Source organism: Muntiacus reevesi, chromosome 17 (genome assembly GCF_963930625.1).
Source record: "Muntiacus reevesi chromosome 17, mMunRee1.1, whole genome shotgun sequence".
In the NCBI taxonomy this organism is placed as follows: domain Eukaryota; kingdom Metazoa; phylum Chordata; class Mammalia; order Artiodactyla; family Cervidae; genus Muntiacus; species Muntiacus reevesi.
This window is the reverse complement of record NC_089265.1, coordinates 59146841-59169665: the sequence shown is the minus strand read 5'-3', so window position 1 is coordinate 59169665 and position 22825 is coordinate 59146841. Positions and strand designations below refer to the sequence as shown.

Sequence of the window (22825 nt, the reverse complement as noted above, 5' to 3'; positions counted from 1 at the left end):
GTGTGCTGGGGTTCACTCTCGTGGTGACAGTTTAGAGGAAGTGGGACTTAACCCCGAACCTGGCACGCCGCGAGTAGCGAGCACGAGTCAGCGGACAGGAAGTATGAGTGGTGGCAGGGATGGGGGGCAGGTAGGGAGGAAGAAGCCCAGTCTACCACGAGGCCACAGCCCTCCCCGCAGAGAGGCCGGAAGCACAGGGGCCTTGGAGGGGCAGGCCTGGGGTGAGCAGGCCTGGGAAGATTTCAGAGACGGAGGAATGGGGTGAAGGAAGGGCAGCGAAGGGCCGGGAGGGAGATCGTGGGACTGGGCCGTGGATGAGGCTGGGTGACGGGTCAGGGCTGGACAGATATGCCGGGTCTGATCGCAGAGGGTCGCCGTGCCGGCTCAGGCTCTGGGTGACTTTGCTGAGGTCTGAGGAGCCGCTGAAGCTCTCTGAACGTGGCATTAACTTTGTGTGGAAGACCACTCTGGAAGCAGCACAGAGGAGGAGCTGGGGCGGGGGAGGCGGAGACGGGGGAAGGCAAACAGCACAAGAGCGTCAGGAGGTCCTGGGAAGCGGCCCAGGTCCTGGTCTGACCTGAGCGGACGAGGGGACAGCTCTCAGAGCCAGTGAACCCGGGAGGAACGGGAATGAAGGTGTAGGGAGCAAGTGGTGAGTTCTGGCTGGGAAAGGCTCAGGAGAAGGGGTTGGGGGCTGATCAGCAGGTGGAGGGCGTGAAAGCAAGGAGCTGAGCTAAGGAGGGCAAAGGACCACAGAACCCTGAGAGGACCCGGCCTGGAAATGAGAGTCAGGACTAACCCGTGTCCCTGCCTCTGGCCACGAGGAGGTCTGGGTCCACGGGGAGTCCTGCTCGGGGCAGGAGGTAGGGAATGTGGATGGGGTACAGGGAGCCTTTCGGAAAACTCCACTGGAGGCCAGAGAAAGGGGCCAGATCGCCTGAGAAGCAGAAAGCAGGAAGGAGCTTTGGACCCGGCTGGGGCGGAGCAGCAGAGTGACCCACAGGAGAGAGGCCTCAGGGAGCAGGAAGTGTGTGTGGGGCGGGAGGCGGGGGAGGGTGTCCCGCCCTCATCATCCATCAGTCGGTGCTTCAGAGGAGCCGGTGGCTGCTGCCTCCCGGAGCTCTTGTTCCTTCTCGGGGCCTAGGTTACGGCATCGCAGAGCCTCACTGTCCCACATCAGCGTCTGAGGGACACGGGGCTCCCTTCTGCTGTCTGCTCTCCTTTCATTGTCCTGCTCACCCCCGCCCCTGGCCGAGACCCAGATGCCCAGCTGTGGTGGGTCAGGCAGGTCCCAGGACCACAGGAAGCAGGCTGTGCTCTCAGGGTGGAGGGCGTGCGGGCACACGTGGTCCTCATGCACCCCCTGGGAAACACGGGGGCCCCCGCAGGCTAGAGCACGAGGGTCTCGGCGGCCCGGTCCTGCTGAACATGGGCGCACGCCAGATTCCAGGCTGCCAAGCCGGGCACTGTGCTTCCTGCCTGGCGTTGCCCCTGCAGAACCACAAGTGTTGGCACTCGGAGGGGAAGGGCTTGCCTGCCCACAGTGGGCCTGCAGGCCTTTCTGCTCAACACCGACCCCACACACACCAGGAGGTCATGGGAGCGGCTCCCCCATGGTCCACGTATTCCAGGGCAGGCCGGGAAGAGCTGCCTCCACCTCCCAGGTGGGGACGCCTTGGGACACCCCAGGCCCCCCAGAGATGGCGGCTCCCTCCTCTCTGGTAGGCCCGGTCCAGCTCCTGGGTCATGGATGCCGTCCCTCTTCCACCCCACAGAACCCGGGACAAGTCTCAGGCCTTTCTGCCAGGTTCCTCAGAGTTCCTCTCTCACCAACCAAACATGTCCTGCATTTTAGTAGAACTCCCTAAAGCTTCACAAGCCTGCAGGGGAGGAAAACGGCGGATCGGCCGCCTGCCGCCTCGGTCCTCTCTCCCAGAAACAAGCCCGACTCTTTCTTGGCTCCCGCGGTGCATCTGGCCTCTGAACCCGTGGTGCCCGTGGCGCTCACCTTCCCGGAGCCAGCGCTTTCCACCAAAGTCGCTGCTCCCCCAAAGGGAATCCTCCAGCTGCTAAGACAGCGGTGATTCCTCCAACGGCCAAGTCCGCCTGTCCTCACCCACATCCATTGCTTTCAACCACCTCTCTCTCTCCAGTTCTTTTACCAACCTAAGAAAGAACAGCTGTCACACTTGCTTCAAATATGCTCTTAGAATCATAAGCCCTTCCAAGCATTTGTTTGATTCTGTAACGAACAGTGTAGCCGCGCTAGCCAGGATATGGGAGGGCGGAGACGGGCCCAGCTCAGGAGCAGTGACGCGCGCACGGCCCTGCGCCGCTGAGTCCTCATTTCCAAAAGAGGCCAGAAATCTGGGTGCTGCGTGGCATCACCTGAGGTTTAAACACTGACTATGAAATCTGACAATGCTAAATGCTGTCGAGGTGAAGCTCCACACACCCGCCGCCCTGCACACGCCCGAGGGGCACGAGTGGCCCTCTGCTCCCGGGCGGAGGCGGGGGTCCCCAGCCGGGGCCCCGCCGTGGCCTGGTGACTCTCTCCTGGGAGTGCGGGGCCCCCTGCTGACTCTCTCCTGGGAGTGCGGGCCCCTCCCCGTCCCCAGCACTGGGTCATCGTTTCCTCTGCGGAAGTGCCAGTGCGGGCCCTGGTCTCACTGCCCAGCATGGCCGGGCCCGCTGCACAGTGCGTGATGCCCTGCCCCTGTGCAGGGAGGGCGCCGCGGACCGTGAAGTCAGGCGGAGCAGCGGTGCCGTTACCCGTCGGCAGAGTGCCTTGGGGGAGCCCCCAACCCTGTCAAGCACCGCTGGGCTTTGCATTCAGCAGCAACACCTGGGAGTTCTTCTGCTCTGAGCTTGCCCCAGAGGCCCCAGACGAAGGCCTACAGCGAGCGGGGCGCCCCCGCTGGCCTGTATCCGCAGGAAGGGGACCCGAAGCCAGCCCGACGCTGAGCTGCCCCCACTTGCTCTGTAGGACAGAGGGCTGGCTTGGCTCTGCCTCTGACTTGCTCTGTCACCATAAGCAAGTCTCTCGTCCTCTTTGAGCCTCACCTGTAGCATGGGTATAAATTCCTGGCTCCTGAGGTCACAATCAGAGAGAGAGCTTAATATGCATGCGTGTATGAGCTGTGACAGGCTAGAAATGTCAGGACCTATTATCGCACTTGTCAGCCCCTAACTTCCCCCAAGATAATTCCCACCTCGGCTGTGACCCTTACACAACCACAGAATTTCCTGCTAGATCCCAAGGTCAAACTCGGGATGCCTCTCTGAACAGGACCAGGCAGGATTCGAATGCTGAGCCCAGGCCCCTTGCCCTCCCCAGCCAGGCCCGAGCCACCTCGCCCACTTCATCTCCCCTCCACACAGCAGGGCTGCAGGCGGTGGGGCCCGGGAGGACAGGGCGAGCCGCTCTGGGCCCCGGCACGCTGGGGCGAGGGTGCCCCGTACCAGCAGGCTGGGTCAGTCCACAAGCCAGAGGCCGGCCCTCAGGCCAGCTCCGGGGGCTGACCTGGCCACGACTGGCGCCTGGGATCGGTACATCCCAGCGAATGCTGGCGGGGGGCGGCCCCGAGGCTGCGCAGCAGAGGGTACGGGATCAGGTCAGGACACCTGCGCCTGGGTCTCCAGTCAGCCACCCCCCGCCAGGAGTCCTTTTCTGGGCCTGTTTCCCCCGGACTAGACCATAATCCCTTAAGTGTTCTAAAAGTGACGAAGCCTAGGGAGGGAGATTCTGGCTGCCATGGTGAGCAGAGGACGTTCCTGGCGTGCAGAGCCGAGAGACCAGAGCTTCCGAGTGCCCTGCCAGAACAGGACGGTCCCTCCCGACAAAGAATCACGTGGAAATAATTGCCAGAAGTGCCCCAGAGAGAAACCCTTGAGGGTGATCTCCCAGGTCCCTTCTGGATCTGGGATTCTGAAAAAAATTCACCTAAACTCATGATCAAACAGTCTAAAAAGAAAATCTTACCTTGAAGTGACAGCTTAGAGCTTTGCCGCCTCGGAGATATGGGGCTGCCGCAGCTGAGATAAGCAGCCGGCCCCGGAGAAGTCTGGAAGTTTCCTCCTGGCTCCAGCGCTCTGCGGCTCTCTGCAGTGGGAGATAATGATGATGGCTTACACACAAGGAGCAGGCTTTCCAGTTTCAAAAGCCTGCTAAACATGCCAGTTACCACTTTTGATCACTGTGCCAAACCTGGGAGGTTGCAGATGAGGAAATCACAGTTCAGAAAGGCTTGGGGACGTGCTCACGGTCACACAGCTGGCGAGGGATGGACTTGGGATCTGAGCCCAGTGGCCCCGGTCTCCCTGCCTTGGCTTCCTTGGTGGGACCCCCGCCCCACCCCACACTCTTCCCCTAAAAGAGGCAGTGCTGACTCACATGCCTTCCCAGGACAAGAGAAGCATCTCGAGACGGAAATGCAGCCCAGAAACATCAGACATGCTCCCACCTCTCCCTGCCACAGACACTCAAACTCATTTATATACACATGTCCAGGGGAGAAACCTACCAATTTTACCATCTATTTCAAAAATCAGCTTTGAAATGAAAATTTAAAAAAGAGACCAAAAGCCAGCTTCTGGGAGCTGGTCAAAAGGTGGAAGGAGCCCCCTCCTTTAAAGAAGCTCTGGCCAGGTGGGGCTTGGGAAGCTGAGCTTCCTACAGCAGGGGCAGCCTGAAAGGTCTGAGATCGGAGCAAGGGCCCCACAATCACAGGGGACCCACATGGCGCCCTCCATGCCCCCACCAGGCTCCCACCCCCCCCAGGGCCTGAGCACGCAGACGTGTGGTGACAGTCTGCCCCTGTGCTTACCCGTCACTCTGTCTCAGAGGCGTGTGAGTGACAGGAGGGTCTGCACTTCTCAGTTGAACTATATTTGATTTATAATGTTGTGTTAATTACTGCTGGCAGCAAAGTGATTCGGTCACATGTATATATACATTTTTATATATTCTTTTCCATTGTGGCTTATCACAGGATATTGAGTATAGTTCCCTGTGCTATATAGTAGGGCCTTGTTGTTCATCCATCCGATATATTAAAGCTTCTATCTGCTAACCCCGACCTCCCGCCCGGCCCTTCCATCGACCCCCTCCCCCGACCACCTGTCTGTCCTCTCCGTCCGTCTGTCTCTCTGTTTCATGGGTGGGTTCCTTTGTGTGGTACTTTAGATTCCACGTGTAAGTGATATCAGGTGTCGTTTGTCTTTCTGACTCACTTCACTTGGTATGATAACCTCTAGTTGCATCCACGTTGCTGCAAATGGCGTTGTTTCCTCTTTTACGGCTGAGTGGTACTCACTGTATATATGCGTACCACATTCTCCTCTATCCGTTCCTCACTCACTGCATATGTATGTCCCACGTCCTGCTCCATCCTTTCATCTGTCAGCGGACATTTGGGTAGCTCCGTGTCTTGGCTATTGTGAAGAGTGCTGCTCTGATCACAGGGGTGCACGTATCTTTTTGAATTGTACTTTTGTCCGGGTGTCAGGACAGGAGAGGGATTGCTGGATCATGTGGTAATTCTGTTTTTAGTTTTCTGAGGAGCCTCCACACCGTCCTCCACAGTGGCTGCACCCACTCACATTCCTACCAACAGTGTAGGAGGGTTCCCTCTTCAAGGAGTCTGCATTCTTAACCACAGGCCTGCTAAGCTGAGGACCAGATGTCATCCTGTTGCGTAAGATCCTTCGAGGCCTTGCTGCCCAAAGGCCAGTCCTGGACCAGCAGCATCAGGCATCCCTGGGAGCTACTGAGATTCACCCCGCCCAGACCTACTGAGCCGTCTGCACTTTAACAAGCCCTGGGGGTGGTTTGTGTGCACATTATATAAGGAGTGAGGAGAAGTGCTGGCCCCTCACTTACTCCACTCCGGCCACACCGGCCTCCTTTTGGTTCCTAAGACGTGCCAAAGTCTCTGCCATTTCAGGCCCTGCCACCTTGCTGTTCCCGTTCCCAGGGATGCGCTCCCCCAAGGGCTTCACTTGACTGGTCTTTCCACCATTCAGGTCTCAGACTAAATGTCCCCACTCCAGAAGAGCCTTCCCTGACAACCTGATCTGAAGCGGGTCCCCTGGCTAGTAGCACCAGAGCCTTGTGCTCCCTTTAGGAATACTTCTCACCCCTCTCCTTGGACCTGTGGCCTGCGGTTCATCACACTGCTGTGCCCTCCCAGGATGCACGCTCCAAGAAGACAAGCATCCTTATGCAGCCAGGCCCCAGCATCCAGCGCAGCACGGTACGCAGCAGGCACGGAACCTCTGACCAAGTCGATTCTGAGTGACTGGATGCAGGACAAACACACTTGTGAGATGTGAGACAAACAGCGTCATCTCTCAGCTACCCAGGCTTACATTCACCGTACTGTAAATTAACCCCTGGGCTCATTTGCAGATGGTAAGCCGAGGTCAAGAAAAAGGCGAGGACTTGCCCAAGGTCACCCGGTGAGTCTAGAGCAGGACGCAGCCCTTTGACCTTTCAGGCCTCCAGGTTGCAAGCCATGCCCAGACCCTTGCCGCGCCACTCGTGCGCCTGACGGAGCCGGATGTTTGCAGGGGCCACTGACCTACATCGTGAACAATTGCATCATGCAGAGGGACTCTCAGGCCAGCTGCTCTCCTTTCACTGCACAGATGGGGGAGGCTCTCCCGGGCCTCGTCTGCCTGCCTCCTGCTGAGCAGCGGCCGAACCAAGAGTCAGGTGTGAGCGCATGCAGCCTCCGGCCGTCACAGACAGGCGTGGCCGCTCTGCTGGGCTCTGCGCCCCGTCAGGCAGAAAGAGCATTTTATCAGCTTGATTTCTCGCAGCACCAGAGCGCAGCCTTCCCAGGGCTCCGGGGGCTTCAGGGAGGCCCCTGTTGAATGGTGAGCAATTAAGCTGTTTCTCCCTGAGCAGGTTTAGACCCACTGTCTCCGTGGAATTGAGGCGGGGCCGGTCAGGGGGTGGACACAGAGAAAAGCACAAACACTGATTTGGGAGTCAGACAAACCTGGGCTTGAACCTCAGCTCTGACACTTAACAGCTGGAGATTTAGGGCAAGTCTCGTAACCTCCTGGTGCCCGTTTCCTCATGTAAGACGATTAACACCTTGTGAGGCTCTTGTGCACCTTCAGCAACGCGTATAGAGCTCGCAGGTTCACAACTGGCACACCCGTCACTCATGACAAGGCAGCTCCTGGTGGCAGGGCGGCTATCACTGGCTGAGGCCAGCCCATTCCCCTCTGAGGTCATCGCTCATGAAACTGGCCTGATCTTACTAGAGTGGAAGCCGCCTGCAGACACAGCTCTCATCAGTCCTGCCTTCCCCATGCCCAGAACAGCTACCTGGAAGATGGCAGTGTAGTACCTAACAGTTATGCAACGAATGAATAAATGATGACTTAGGAAATTGCCCCGGTGAACAACAAGGAAGGAAGGAAAATGAAATGAGAGGAAAAAGCAAGCTGAAAGTCCGTGTAGGCCAGTCATCTGGGGAAAGGGAAGCAGTCTTAGGCCAGTGGAAATACAGTCCACAACTGTACAGAGAAGTGGGCCTGAAATCCTGGCTCAGGCCCTGACATCAGACCCCAGGGGTCAATGCCCTGTGCTCCCTGACGCTGGCCTCATGGCCAGCCCTCTAGAAGCAGGGGGAGTGCCCTCTGACCCCTCCTTCCCCAGTATCCCCCCACATCCCCCCAACTCTGCTTCACCCACTGCCCCAAAGCGGGCCGGGGTAGAGGGGTAGCTCCTCCAACGCGCCTGAAGTCGGGCCTCATTTAAGGCCAGGTGAGCGCCTTCCCCAATAGCACAGGATGCTGCCGACAGCTCACCACTGTGGCCCCGGAGCCTCGCGAGTAGCTCTGCCCGCCCAGCAGGGGGTGGGCCTCAGCTGCGGGGCGGACCCCCACGCGGCTCTCTGGTGCCCTCTAGCGGCGCTTCGGTGCACGCCAAGGACCCCAACCAAGCACTCGGGTAGCGGCCCAGGTCCCGGCTCTCCCGCCCCTGGTCAGGAACGTGTGACAGCTCAGAGCGCTCTGAACTCCAGCCCCAGGCACTGCAGGGATGGATCGTACCAGAGAACGCACGGCTCTCAGAGTTTGCTTCGAGACTCAATGCAGGGCCCGTCTGACTGTATTCAGACTCCCTGCCCTCCAGCCCCGTGAGTACATAAACTCATCACTCACGAAACCCCCCAGATCGCTGATCTGTGGCCAGTGTGCACAGACACGGGGCTGTTGTGAGAGAGACACTGCAGATGCGTTACTTCTGCGTCAGTGCCTGCATGCTGGGAGATGGAGTAGAACCATGTCTACCAACCATGACCCTCGGACTCTAGGCAGACCCTTGTTTCTTCGCTTCCCTCACACCTCTGCAGGTGAGGCTGTGCTCAAGGTTAATGGGGTGGATGGGGGACTGAAAGAGCAGATACAAGAATTTGGATTTCAGGATTCGGAGAGGGCAGAGCAGGCCAGGATGGAGGGCATGAGGAGAAGGTTACTAACAAGGCAAAGAGGCTGGAATGTCAGCTGCCAAAGGGAAAAGACAGAGCTAGCTGCAGTTCCACGGAAACAACCTATGGGCTCTTTTTAAAAGACATTTATTTGGCTGGGTCTCAGTTGGCGGCAGGCAGGATCTTTGATCTTCATTGTGGCGTGTGAGCTCTTAGTTGTGGCAGGTGGGATCTAGTTCCCTGACCAGGGGTCAAACCCAGGTGCCCTGCATTGGGAGCATGGAGCCTTCACCACTAGGGAAGTCTCCACCTAGGGGGTCCTAACCGTAAGGAACGTGTGAATCACCAGTGGAAGGCAATTACTTAGAAAGCCACGGGGATCTGGAGCAAGGTACTTAGTACCACCTGAAGTGCTGAGCTCAGCTCTAGGTTTGCCGATCAAAAGTAAACTCAAGCAGTTTAGGAGGACCAGGCCAAGTCGTGGGGAGAGACGATATATGCTTCACTTTAGATGCCCTTCTGAGGAAGAGCATGCAGACACAGGAGAGAGTTTGATATCAGTGGTGGGAGGTATAGGAGAAGGTTCTGGTTCAATTAAAACAGAAAAGAAAAAAACCTGTGCAGCCATCTCACCAAGAGTGGGAGGAAGGGGCTCTGTCCATGGCGGTATATAAGCCAAGCAGTCATTGTCAGCTTCCCATCAATGGACTGTTCATTACATTGAACAATGGAGTATGACAGAATCAGTCCTTTCTACCCAGAACCTAAGAGTTCATCATAAATGATCACCTTTCATTGTAGAACAACAGACACAACCATCATTAACGGGCTTGCTGTTCACGCAAGGCTGTGATGGGCCTGTGCCACTGCATTCTGAGGTCTGCTTACTTGTCAGACACTGGAGAAACCAACTTGTGCCACTAGGTCACTGCTGACCTTGGGGCCAAGTCCTTTCCCAGTCTCCTCAAGTAAACACTGAAAGGACATCAAGAAGCCTCTGCCACTCTTGGAATCTGGGTCGGCAGCAGTGGAGAGGAAACCTCCAGACCGAGCATCTCTGCCTGTGATCCTGGGGACCACCTCACCCTGGGGCGTCTCCCCACGGCCACCACCGCAGAGGCTAGGCTGAGGCTCTCTGTGGCTTGGGACAGTGAAAGGGGAATCATCCTGAGAGCATGCCACTGGGTGATCTAGTTACAAAATGGCCTGAGGCCACTGGCCCCATCCCTCCCAGCTCTTCCTGCATCCATGTGGGAGCATCATCTTTCCCCGGGTACCCAATGGCATGCCTTGAAGGTCAAACCTAGTGAGCAGGGCTAAGAGAAATAGGGTTTCCATCCTCCAACTGACCAAGACCTTTCCCATCACTGGATCCCACCAACATGCCCCTTCTTCCTTGTGACTGACCCTGGGGGTTGCCTACTTTTCACCCTCAGAAGTGGGGCTTTAATATGGGCCTTAGAAGGCAACATCCAGAACACAGTTCTTTGATGAGATACCCTCAGTGGGATCTGTGCTACAGACAAATTTACAAGGAAATCTTCAGCATAGTAAATTTGTTATTGGTAGTGTATAGATGTAGCAATTTTGAACTATTTTGTGTCTGTTATATAATTGAGAAAATGGGTGACTATCTTGATGTTGCTAGAAACCAGGGATCTCACTGTGGGAGAATAAAAATGCAAATATGGAATGGGGGAGAGTAAGCAAGAAGCAGTGGTATTTGGTTTTATTTATACCTATAGATAGATGATGAAGAGATAGCTAGTGATGGTGGGTGGATGGATGGACAGACAGATAGAAAGACAGATAAAAGGGTGTAGAAGTAATGATAGCCCAGGAACAGTGAGCACATCAAGTACCCAGATATGTTTCTAAATACTATTCTCTGCTAAAAAGAGCCAGAACTCCGCAGGAAAATGGCTGATTCCAAGACTAGAGCAAGGAGAATATAAGGAGAGCCTGGAACATCTTGTGCCTAGAAGTAGGAAAGTGCGCCCAAAAAACTATGAGGACATGTTGAAAAACCACAGGAGGCAGCATAAAGGGGTTTCCTCCTGGCCAAATCTGGAAAATTTCAAACAAAATGAATAACAGTAATGGATTATAAGACACTGAATCTAAAAGGATCCCGTAAGTCTACACGGATATACATGAATGAGTGGCAGGAAAGGAAATATCTTATTAACAGTATATTGCCACGTACTTAAATGGAATGATAGTTAGAAAATTACCATTTTGCAGCCACCAAAGTAATATGACTCAAAATAGGAATTATCAATGGAAGCTGCAACCACTAAGTTAATGTTTGTGGGGGAACAGGATACTCACAGTCTCAAAGTATCTCCCACAGATTATTTATTAATTACAAGAGGGAAATAGGTACCTCTGAAGTGTAGAGATCTGGTAGACATCATCTCAACCAGATGATCACAAACATCACCAATAATGGGACAAAGTGTCATAAAGTGACCCTGATCTGAAACACTGAGGAGATGAGAACATCACTTACCCAGAATTCCTGCCAAGTATGTATAACCAGAATTGGGTCATGAAAGCACATTCAGACAAACCCAAATGGAAAATAACCTGGAATCTTCAGAAATGCCAATGACATGAAAGAGTGACGTGGGCTGAGGTCTTTTTTATATTGAAGTTTATTTACAGTGCTGGGCCAGTCACTGTTGTAGAGTGAAGTGACTCAGTTATATGCATACTTTTTTATATTCCGTTATGGTTTATCCTAGGAGATTGGAATATAGTTCTCTGCGCTATACAATAGGACCTTGTTGTTTATCCATTCTAAACTTAATAGTTTGCACCTTCCAGCCCTAAACCCCTGTCCACCCCTCTCCCCCTCAACCTCCTCCTTGGCAACCGTAAGGCTGGTCTCTGTTTTGTAGATACATTCATTTGTGCCATATTTTAGATCCCGCATGTAAGTGATATCACTTGGTGTTTGTCTCTCTGTTTGACTTCTTTCGCCAAGAATGACATCTCTCGTTGCACCCGTGCTGCTACAGATGGCATTATTTCCTTCTTTTTTATGAGCACTGTCCCACTGTACATGTGTATCCTCTTTATCCGGTCATCCACCGCCGGACATGTCTTGGCTACTGTCAACAGTGCTGCTGTGAATATGAGTTCGTGTATCTTTCTGAATTATAGTTTTGTCCAGGTGCATGCTCAGGGGTGGGGTTGCTGGATCAGAGAGTAATTCGATTTTTAATTTTCTGAGGAACCACCATACCGTTCTCCATAGTGGCTGCGCCAACTCACATGGCCACCAACAGTGCGGGAGGGTTCCCATTTCTCTGCTCTCTCTCCAGCATTTGTTATTGGTAGACTTTTTAATGACGGTCATGCTGATCAGCATAAGGTGGCGACGCACTGCAGTTCTGATTTGCATTTCTCTAATAATCAGTGGTGTTGAGCATCTTTTCATATGCCTGTTGGCCCTCTATATGTCTTCTCTGGAGAGATGTCTCTTAAAGTCTTCCACCCATTTTTTGATTCAGTTTGGAGGTTTTTCATTGTTGTTTTTGAATTGTATGTATGAGCTGTTTATATATTTTGGGTATTAAGCCCTTGTTGGTAGCCTCATTTGCCAATATTTTTACCCATTCCACAGACTGGGGGTTTTTGTTGTTGCTTCTTTGGGTTTTGGCCTGCACCACACAGCATGCAGGATCTCAACCAAGGATCAGACCTGTGCACCCTGCAGTGGGACTGGAGTCTTAACCACTGGATCTCCACAGACGTTCCTGGCTTTTTTAAAAAAAATAGCTTCTTTGGGTGTGCAAGTTTTTAAGCTTAACTAGGTCCTACTTGTTTATTTTTGTTTTCATTTCTACTGCCTTGAGAGACTAAGAAAACATTGATGTGACTTATGTCAGAGAATGATTTGCCTATGCTCTCTTCGAGGAGTTTTATGGTGTCATATCTTATGTTTAAATCTTAAGCCATTTCGGGTTTTTTGTGTGCATGGTGCGAAGGTGTGTTCTAACTTGATCGTTTTACATACAGCTAACCTTCCCAGCACCACTGCTGAATAGACTGTCTTTCCCTATTTTATATTTTTGCCTCCTTTGTCAAAGATTAATTGATTGTAGTTGTATGTGAGTTTATTTTTAGGCTTCCTGAGGTCTTGAGGTTGAAGGAGAAAGGGCTGGTTCCAAGGCTGACTACAGACACAATAAGTAAAGGTAACACAGGGTCCTTGACTGGGTCCTTAAAGGACATTACTGGACCAATCAGCAAAATTTAAAAATAGGTAGTGTATTAGATAATATACTGTATCAATATTAGATTTCCTGAATTTGGTAGGCATCTGTGGTTATATAAGAGAATCTTTTTGTTCTTAGGAAATACATGCTATTTAGGGATGAAGAAGGGCCATGATGTCTGAAGCTTAACTCTCAAATGGCTCGCTAAAAATATATGCAGAGTTTATATTTTTTCATTCTCTGGTTGTATTTTTCTCCTCTTACCACCATCTGGCTGATTCTCCCTGGAGTTTCTCGGTTCACTTTCCTCAGAGAAGGACGCCTGGGTTGAATCCTCTCTACCACCCTCTGAGGCAGAGCACTTGGCACTAGAAAGTGCACAGGTCTCTGACAAGCCTCTGCATTGGCTGCCTGAGTTCAGGGGCCCACTCCCTGTAAAATCAGCCCTGGCCCAGAGTGTGCCGTGTGGTACCTAACGTGGCTGCTACCACCACTTCCTCCGTGGAGGTAGTGGGCAAGAGGATCTCCATAACGGGGCTTGGCAGGCCCCATGCTTGGTCTAGCCACTAGATACTGTATTTCCAACAACCCAAGTTAATTCCAGAGAAAACTGAAGCCTCCTGACCTGACTCTGTGCCTCATTCTTGCTTTCACTCTTGTAACAAATGTTATGGATGGACGCCTGCTCTGGGCCAGGTCTTGTGCTATGTACTATGGGCATAGGCATGACCCAGTTCCTACTCTCTTTGCTCTGATTCAAGTTGGACAGGCATTGAAAACTCAGATAATTGAGGTGTAGAGCGAATCACAACCAACAAACAAAGCAGTCGATGCGGGTTGAGGGCTGAGCCCCATGATGACAAGAGATGGGGTTCAGAAGGCCTCCTGGATGGTAGTCCTGGCTGTGGCTCCCGGGATGGAAGTGGGCTATGAGACAGGGACCTGGCTGTCAGGAGGGTGTGCAGTGCCATCCCTGGGTTTCTGTTTTCTCTTCCCACAGCCAGACCCAGCAGGACGGGACATCTCCATCCGGCCTCTGCTGGAGCACTGTGAGAACACCCACATGACCATCTGGCTTGGCATCGTCTACGCCTACAAGGGGCTTCTCATGGTAGGTGCAGAGCTGCAGGCACAGTGGGGGAGACACATCTCTGGCAGAGCTCCCTCTCCTAGGGGCCTCCATCACCATAAAAGTAAACGGAACCCCCAGGACCAGGCACGTGCTGTTTGCCACTCTCAGTGCCCAGCACGGACCGGTTCAGTCCCACGGCAACCACACGAGAGAGGTACAAACAGCATCCCCACTTCACTGGTGAGGACGCTGAGGCTTGGTTTGCCCCAGGTCACCGAGCTGGTGGTAGGTGGCAGAATAAGCCCCAGACCTACGGGTGTGCCTCCCGGCTGCCACCGTCCTGCTCCGACAGCAGTCTGTTGCCATCCAACGCACGTTCACATCCTGTGGGAGGCGAGTGGCACCATCTCCATCTGCAGACGCAGAAAGTCAGGCTCAGACAAGTTCAAGGGTTTGCTGGCGGCCACCTGGTAACCACCAAACCCAATACTCTTTCCACTCCATTCATCTGTTATACAAAGATCACATACCAAGCCCACCTCACACGATTTGTCAAATTTCAAGATTGGGAAGGACTTGAAAGGGCAGTTCCACCCGACTGCATCCTGGGTTGACCCTTGAATCTTCTCTCCACATCTTGTGCAAAACACGCCTGCACCTAAATACCTTCAGGGTCAGGACACGGGCCACTGCACCCTCAGACCCTTCCACAGGACAGTTAAGCCACCGTCTGCCTCTGTGGCAGAGAGGAGGTACGCAGACACCCTGTCAGAGAGCAGGCGTCCCGGCACCCCCCAGCCCTGCTGCACATTGCCAGCAGAACCCAGGCAGGGCTGTGGACTCGCCCGGTCCCTGCTTCCTCCCCTCTGGGATGCAGACAGCCATACCCAGCCGTAGGACTGAAGGAGCCAGAACGAAGCCGGCTTTCAGCAGTGTGGTTTCCTTCCCTCTCTCAGTGTCTGCTTCCTGGGCTTCTGGTTCCCATTCTGATTGGAATTAAAAATAACAAACAGTCTGTGAGATAACACACCTAGAGGAGAGGAAAACAACTATGGTTGTAAAAATATACAAATTACAAAATCATTATTAACTCATAATGGATATACCAGTTTATGAAATGCTTTCATATCCTTCCTCTCATTTCATCTGGATAGAAGCCCTGTGAGATAGTGTAGGCCCTTGGGAGGATGTTAACTGGCTCATGCAGCTGTTGGACGCCCAAACGTCTTCAGTGATAGAGCTGGGGGAAAGGAACGCTTTGTAGGATGGCCTCCTGGAGGGGCTGGACCCCAGCTGAGGCCCCTGCACCAGTCAAGAGCTGTGGACAGCTCTCCCACCCACACCACCATTCTGCCCAGCACCCCATCTGCACTTTCTCTGCACCCTGCCCTCCCCTCAGACAACCCTCAGAGGGGAGGCTACACCCTCGACCATCTCTCGTTTCTGTTCACTGTTCTAGTTGTTCCATTGTTTCTTAGCTTGGGAGACCTGAAACCTCAGCATCCCATGCTCAATGAAAGCAAGTACATTGGGATGAGCATACTTCAGAGCACATCCTACTTCAGATCACATTCGACTTCTATCCTGTTCATTTCTGCTGGAAATGTATTGATCAGGAATAGAGCTGCAAGTGAGGGCTTCCCTGGTGACTCAAATGGTAAAGAATCTGCCTGCAATGCAGGAGACCCGGGTTCAATCCCTGGATTGGGAAGATCCCCTGGAGAAGGGAATGGCAGCCCACCCCAGTATTCTTGCCTGGAAAACCCCATGGACAAAGAAGGCTGGAAGGCTACAGCCCACGGGGTCACAGAGAGCCAGACACAACTCAGTGACTAACTCACTTTTCAGAACTGCAAGTGACAGAGAACCCACAATAATAGGGGTTTAGGAATAGATAATTTCCCTCTCAGGTAAGCAGAAGGGCTAGTGTGGAGGCTCCTAGAATCTGAGCCCTTTGCATCTTGTCTCCCTCACCTTTATCATATAGCTTCCACACAATGGTCTAAGATGACTTCATGGTCTAAGATGACTGCTCAAGCTCCTGCCATCACATTCCACTCCATCTACTAAGAAGGTGGAAGAGGAACAGCCTTCTCCTCTGAAGACTCTTCCCAGAGCTTATGCACACCACTTCTACCTCCATGGCATTCTCCTGAACCCAGTCATATGCCACATCTAGCTTCAAGGACAGCTAGGAAATGGAGTCTCACTACTCTGGGTGGCTAGGTGCATTGGAGGATAATAGAAGTCCTAGACACATGAGTTCTGCCTGGTTTAACAGAAAAAAAAAAGACTAGCCTGAATGTCTAGAGACACAGTCCACTTTTGTCACCATATTGCTCTGTGGCCTTGGGCAAGTCCCATCGGCCTTTCTGGGCCTTCCAGCGCTCTGTAAAGGGGGGATGTGGCTGAGACTGTCTGAAACTCCTTCCCACTGTGGCCTCCTGGGAATGTGTGTAAACCAGTGGTAGAAGTCAAGGAGAACAGACAGTGTAACACCCCACTCTGCATTTCCTTGGCAGGACTCAACCCAGGGCCACAAGTGGGGACAGACTGCGATACCCAGAAGACCTGGCCAGCAGCGATCCCCCGGCCTCCCCCCCGCTGGCCCTCACTTCAGCACAGGCAGGAGTAACAGAAAAACCCTCGGCTCAGCAGCTTCTCAGAGCAGGTGTGTATGCCGCCGCTTGCTAACAAGCACCCCATTCTCTGTTCGCCGTTCCAGTTGTTCGGCTGCTTCTTGGCTTGGGAGACCCGAAATGTCAGCATCCCCGCGCTCAACGACAGCAAGTACATCGGGATGAGCGTCTACAACGTGGGCATCATGTGCATCATCGGGGCGGCCGTCTCCTTCCTGACTCGGGACCAGCCGAACGTGCAGTTCTGCATTGTGGCCCTGGTCATCATCTTCTGCAGCACCATCACCCTCTGCCTGGTGTTTGTGCCAAAGGTACGGGGCGGCCACTGACAACCCCCACCCTCCCCACCCTGGCATCTGGCCTCTGGCTCTGTCACAGGGGATTGCTATGTTTCTTCAACGTTCTGAAAGTTTTATACACTTAAAAAAAAAAAAAATAATGACCACAATTCACATCACAGAAAGTATGGAAAATGAAGAAAAGCAAAACCAGATTTTTCAGAAATCTTACACAGTCCTGCTGCCCCAAAATCATCACTGGTAATACTATGGTTTGGTTTTTTTACTGTTAGTATTTCTGATTAACAGTCTTTTTTTTTTTTTTTAATGATTTAGGCAGTGACGCTTTTTCAGATATAGCTACAAACCACTTTGTGGTTTGCCTTTTTAACTTCTGCCCTTTGTACTGGCCCACATTTTATGATCATCATGGAGGGCAAGTTCCGTAATTGACTCACCCACAAGCGAGTAAATAATACTCCCTTATTGGTGAGTATCACAGTTCCTTCCAGATTTTTATATTATAAATGAACTTTTTTTTCCTCCATAATATATTTTCCTTATTTCTAATTATAACCTCAAGGTGGAGTCACAGTAGTAGTACTTCTGTGGGTCAAAAGTAGTCAGTGGGTCAAAAGGAGTAAGCATTTTTAATAACCACTTCTATTTTTCATTCATCTGAAGGGCTGACCTAAGAGATATTTCCCAAACTTATCCTATCCAGCAGTGGGCAGGTGACCCAGAGGACTTGACCCCTGCAGGAGGCTGATCTGTGTAGAGGGAAACCTGACCTTCAAGAAGGAGAGGAGGAGCAGGACACAGAAACAGTTGAGAAGCCACTGACCCGAGTTAGGGAGTATCTGCCTTAGAAAAGGGGGAGGGAGACCTGGGGGGTCCCCCAGCTCCTGCAGCCTCGAGCGTAGGCAGCGTCAGCTCTGTTCCAGAATGCCTCTGGCACACACTCCTTCCTTTAGCTGGCAACACCTTCCCAGGCTCCAGGTTAACGCCACAGCTTCTTCACCTGCACAGTGACTTCCTCTCCACCCTGTGGAAGATGCCAGATGAGTCTAAGCCCAGCTCTTACCAGGTCACTCTGCTTTGTCACCCTCTCTAGCTCTTCACTGCGCTCCTGGCACCAGGACTGGGTCCCCACCACGGGCCTGCCTTCCAGGACCATCGATCTCCTTGTCTCTCCCAGAGAGCCCTATCCCCACACAGCCACCCTTCTCTATAAGCGCCTGAGCCCCAGGCCTCCCCTGCTCACACATGCCATCCCTTCTCCCCAGACTTCCTTCATCCTCACCATCCTTGCACAGACCCTCCCTGGATCTGAGCCCAGGCCCAGAGCAGCGTGGTGAGCACTCCGGCCTGGGGAAGATCCCTTCTCCATCCCTGCGCCTTGCCTCTGAACCATGAGGTCCCGGCGAACAGAGGCTGTGGCCCTGGTTCTGACAAGCACAGGCCTGCGCACTGTCTTCACAGCTGTCGCCTACAGCTGTTTTTATTTTCTGTGTGGACTAAGGCCCAAGGTGGAATGAGGCTCAGTTGGAATGAGGCTAAGGGACATTGGGTGGGCTCTGCAGGATGGCTGGGATTCTCATGGAATCAGGGTCAGGAGACCAGACATCTAGGAGCAAGGAAAAAACCCAAGACTTAGCACGAGGAAGGGCCCGCCCAAGGGCACACACCAGACAAAAGGACAGAGAACGGCTGAGCCTCGGCTCCCGGCGTCCAGGCTGCGTGGCCCCCAGGGTCCCCTGCTGTCTCAGGACAGGGCCCCTGGGAGCGGCTGGAGGGACGGGGGGAGTGTAGACCCCAGAGTCCTGTTTTCAGCCCTCCGCTGTCCTTACAGCTCATCACTCTGAGAACAAACCCAGATGCAGCCACTCAGAACAGACGATTCCAGTTCACTCAGAATCAGAAGAAAGAAGACTCTAAGACCTCCACCTCAGTCACCAGCGTGAACCAAGCAAGCACATCCCGCCTGGAGGGCCTGCAGTCAGAAAACCACCGCCTGCGCATGAAGATCACAGAGGTACCTCCCCCAGGGCGGGTCTCAGGGCCCCATCCTCCCACCTGTGCCCTTCTGCCTCAGGCAGGGACTCCCTGGGCTGCCGCTTCCCCCCACATCACTCAGAGCATCACCACGTCGTGATGCTACAGCCCCATCTCCTGTCACTGTGGCTGCAGCAAGAACTGGGGGAACAGAAACTACACAGAATCTGACAGGAGTTTATTGCCCACCTGGCCCAGGCTATGGGGTCCAGTGATGCCCGATTCAAGACATTCTTTGACAGGAGTTCTTAAGAGATTTGTGAGCCCCCAGATTACAGCAATGAGTTGGGAAAACTGAGTTTCCTACTCGGGGCCAGGGCAGGAGCGCTCACTCAGCTGGGGCCTGTGTCTTCTAGCTGGACAAAGACTTGGAGGAGGTCACCATGCAGCTGCAGGACACACCAGAAAAGACCACCTACATTAAACAGAACCACTACCAAGAGCTCAACGACATCCTCAGCCTGGGGAACTTCACCGAGAGCACAGGTAGGAGGCGGCGGGACCCTGGACACGAGGTGTTTCACAGCTGAGGACGCTGAGGCGCAGAGGGGCGGTGCAGGGCAGGCCTGAAGCCCCACAAGCCGCGCTGGAGGGTCTGAAACCCATGACTTCTGAGCACAGTTCAGTGTCTGGAGCCCCACCTGGGGACCCACCTACACACAGCGCTTCTGTTCCTCAGTCCCCCAGGCTTCAGCTCCACGGGTCCACAGCACTGCCGGTATTCCCGGTGTTCTGACTAGGGGCACACTGTTCTTAGTGAGTAAGGTACTCAGACTTCTCCCAGCGTTACAGTTTCAAACACACCTCATCTATGTACAGGAAAGGGATAGTCTGTAAGATGACATGATGCTCAATCCCACTAACCACTTGAAGAACAACAGTCCATTTTTTGCCTACATTTAGGCAAAAATTTTTAAAAGGGCACCAGTGTTGCTGAGAGCATACAGAAATGGACATTTTCCTGCAACGTTCTGGAAGCTGGTCTGGCGCTGTCTAAATGTCAGGTGTTAAGCTCATTCACTAGCGACTCCCCTACCAAGAGGCTGCCACTTGGAAACAGTTGAACGTGGTCAAAGGTGTGGACACACAGAGCTTATTGTAACACTACCTGCTAGGTGAGAAAAGCTGGGATTAACTTACCTGCTTGTCATCTGGGGGGGTCTTACTGACTATGATACAGCCCCAACAAGGCCCACGATACAGGGTCCAGAGTGAGGTGGTCTATTTGTGCAGGGCTTCCCAGGTGGCTAGGTGGTAAAGAATCTGCCTGCCAATGCACAAGATGTGGGTTTGAACCTTGGGTCAGGAAGATCCCCTGAAAAGGAAATGGCAACCCACTCTAATATTCCTGCCTGGAGGATCCCATGGACAGAGGAGCCTGGCAGCCTATAGTCCACGGTGTTGCAGAGTCAGATATGACTCAGCAACCAAACAACAAAAATCTATTTATGCAGATATGGAAAGATCTCTAAGAAAAGTCCAGTGAAGACCAGAACTAAGATATACACAAATGCACACACATGTATGTATATGTGTTTGTATGGGTGCATTTTTTAAACAAGATTTGGTGGAATAAACACCAGGCTGTTAACAGTATCCACCTGTGTGAAAGGGACAGTATGTGAGGAGAGTGGGTGAGAAAATTAATTTTATATAAATTCTCTATTATTGCATACTACTCATTAATACTTCTCTACTCTTTGCATCCTGTCATTAGCATATAGTCATTAATTTTATAAAATCAGTTTGTTTAAATCAGTGAAAAATCTTTAGTTTCTTTTTTATTATATAAGTAAGAAGTATTTTATTTTATAAACAATATAATTCTTATATATTGAGGGTTGATTGTTAAAAGTTTAGACTGAGATAAGTAACAAGGAAATTGGGCACTTCAAATTAGTGGAGAAATACGAATTATTCAGTACATTTCATTGGGATAAATGGGTAGCCACCTGGAAAAGAATACAGTTAGATCCTTACCTCACAACTTACCCAAAAATAAATCCCAGATGGATGGAAGATTTAAATATAAGAAAGTGACACCATGGATGTACCAGAAGGAACCACAGGAGTTTCTTTTGCGATCGCAGCAGGGGAGGGAACCTTTTCAGTTTGATGTAAAACAGAGAAACCACAAAAGAAGAGGCTGACCGGAACACTGGACGGTACTACAGCCTCAGGCAAGGGAGCCGTGCTAAACCGTGAAATCATCACCAACACAAGCCAGAACTGCGAACAGTGTGGTACCTCAGAGACCACAATAGGCACACTTGTAACATGAGAGCGAAAACAAGAAGGCAGAGCCTTGTTCAACCTCAGCTGGGAGAGTGACTCAGGTTTTTGATGCTGCGTGTGCTATCAAATGACAGTGAAAGCATCATGGGTATTCAACTCTGGGGTTACAAATAGATGTCAGCAGGTTCACAAATTCAGAATCCGTGAATGAAGAGAATTGACTGTGCTCACGTGGATGCAAAATGACATACATATAAGGTTGCCCCCTGTAGCAGAAAAAGAAAACACCCAAGCTCTTTTCCAAACCAAATGAATCCAGATCTCTCAGGTCGAGGTCATGTTTTTATATTTCTTTAGTTCTCTCCAGGTGGGTCTGAAGCACAAAGAAGGTTGAAAGCATCATGTTTTGTGGCTACACAGTACTTCTTTAGAGGCCCCATTTGAACATATTAGAAAATAACAAATCCATTATTACTGCACAAATTTGGGTTAGCTGCAACTTTCTGATATGGTAAAGGACAGTGATTTAAACATCTTGTGTATATCATCACACAGACTGTTAACTATTTCTTTGGGATAGTTTCTCAAAGTGGAAATTCTGAGTAAAAGAAACATACTTTTTAAAGTGTTTGATACTTATTGACAGTACCTCCCAGAAAGATTATGACAGTTTATACTCCCACCAGCAGTTTATGATTATTATTCTTTTCAATCCGTGGCATTCTTGGAGTTCTTTTTTCTTTGTCATTACATTCCTAACACACCTTGGAAAAGAACCTTCATATTAGAACCTCTCATTACTAAGTTATGTTACCTACATTGGTCAACTTGATTCCCTTTTTTCTTATAGAAAGGGAGGTCCCACAGCACACCATCCACATCTCCAGCACGCCGTGTCCATCCCTGGATGGGAGCTCCTAGGCTCCCTGCCTTGGGCTCAAGAGAGCAACTCAGGGACAAGGGCTTAGAGAACTCAGGGGAGATGGGCTCTTCTGCATTCTCTCTTCTTCTATCTAAAAATAGATACAATGTTGATTTTTTTTTTTAATTAATAGAATTATTGCAATATTGTTGTTCTGCATTCAGATGGGGGAAAGGCCATTTTAAAAAATCACCTCGATCAAAATCCCCAGCTACAGTGGAACACAACAGAGCCCTCTCGAACATGCAAAGATCCTATAGAAGATATAAACTCCCCAGAACAGTAAGTACCTTCTCCTTTGGAATCACTGCCAAAGAGTACTGCACAAGAGTTTACAATTGGCACCATGTTTTCACATGCATTACTTTATTTGAACTTTACAGTAATTTCATGATACAGATCAAATTACAATGCTTATTTTACAGATAAGAAGACTAATACTCAAAGAAGCGAGGTGACTTGCTAAAGCTTACCAGTTGCCAAATGCAAGAGACAGGGTTTGAACTTGGGTCTGTCCAACATCAAATCCCATGTTCTCTTCCTTTGTTGGGCTTCCCAGATGGCTCAGCAGGAGACTCCACCTGCAGTGCAGAAGACATGGGTTTAATCCCTGGGTCAGGAAGATTGCCATTCCTGGAGAAGGAAATGGCAACCCACTCCAGTATACTTGCCTGGAGAATCCCATGGACAGAGAAGCTTGGCAGGCTACAGTCCATGGGGTCACAAAGAGTGGGACATGACTGAACCAACTGAGGAGGCACACAGCCTTTGTTACATGTAAAATGAATACATTTACCTAACACTAATTTACTGAGACCTATATGTATCGAGCACAGAAGTGAAGAAAACAAATAAAAATCCTTCCCTTCATGGAGTTTACCTTCTATCTGGCAAGACAATAGCTTAACAAAAAAGCAAACCCCTGTATGTAAATGGTAGGTGCTTTGGAGAAAA

General features: G+C 51.5%; 1 protein-coding gene and 1 long non-coding RNA gene across 5 annotated transcripts in view; one reads left to right on the top strand and one right to left on the bottom strand.

Annotated features, from left to right (window-relative positions):
* GABBR2 (gamma-aminobutyric acid type B receptor subunit 2) overlaps positions 1 to 22825 on the top strand; it is a 353521-nt gene that overhangs the window by 327666 nt on the left and 3030 nt on the right. Inside the window, exons 14-19 of one of the 2 annotated variants that reach the window (XM_065908010.1) lie at positions 13671 to 13781; positions 16468 to 16692; positions 18512 to 18694; positions 19071 to 19200; positions 22036 to 22153; positions 22297 to 22428. In XM_065908010.1, the coding sequence (XP_065764082.1) occupies positions 13671 to 13781; positions 16468 to 16692; positions 18512 to 18694; positions 19071 to 19200; positions 22036 to 22153; positions 22297 to 22300 (771 nt within the window). In that variant the 3' untranslated portion in view covers positions 22301 to 22428. Of the gene's footprint in view, positions 1 to 13670; positions 13782 to 16467; positions 16693 to 18511; positions 18695 to 19070; positions 19201 to 22035; positions 22154 to 22296; positions 22429 to 22825 lie in introns of those variants that run through there. The other variant, XM_065908009.1, reaches the window with a different exon arrangement.
* Positions 14503 to 22825, bottom strand: part of LOC136148458 (uncharacterized) — a 33912-nt gene continuing 25589 nt past the window's right edge. For 2 of the 3 annotated variants that reach the window (XR_010659501.1, XR_010659500.1), the window contains exons 3-7: positions 22345 to 22452; positions 20707 to 21962; positions 19855 to 19981; positions 17504 to 17704; positions 14503 to 14728 (exon numbers count right to left, since the gene is read on the bottom strand). This is a non-coding gene — a long non-coding RNA (uncharacterized lncRNA). Of the gene's footprint in view, positions 14729 to 17503; positions 17705 to 18016; positions 18287 to 19854; positions 19982 to 20706; positions 21963 to 22344; positions 22453 to 22825 lie in introns of those variants that run through there. The other variant, XR_010659502.1, reaches the window with a different exon arrangement.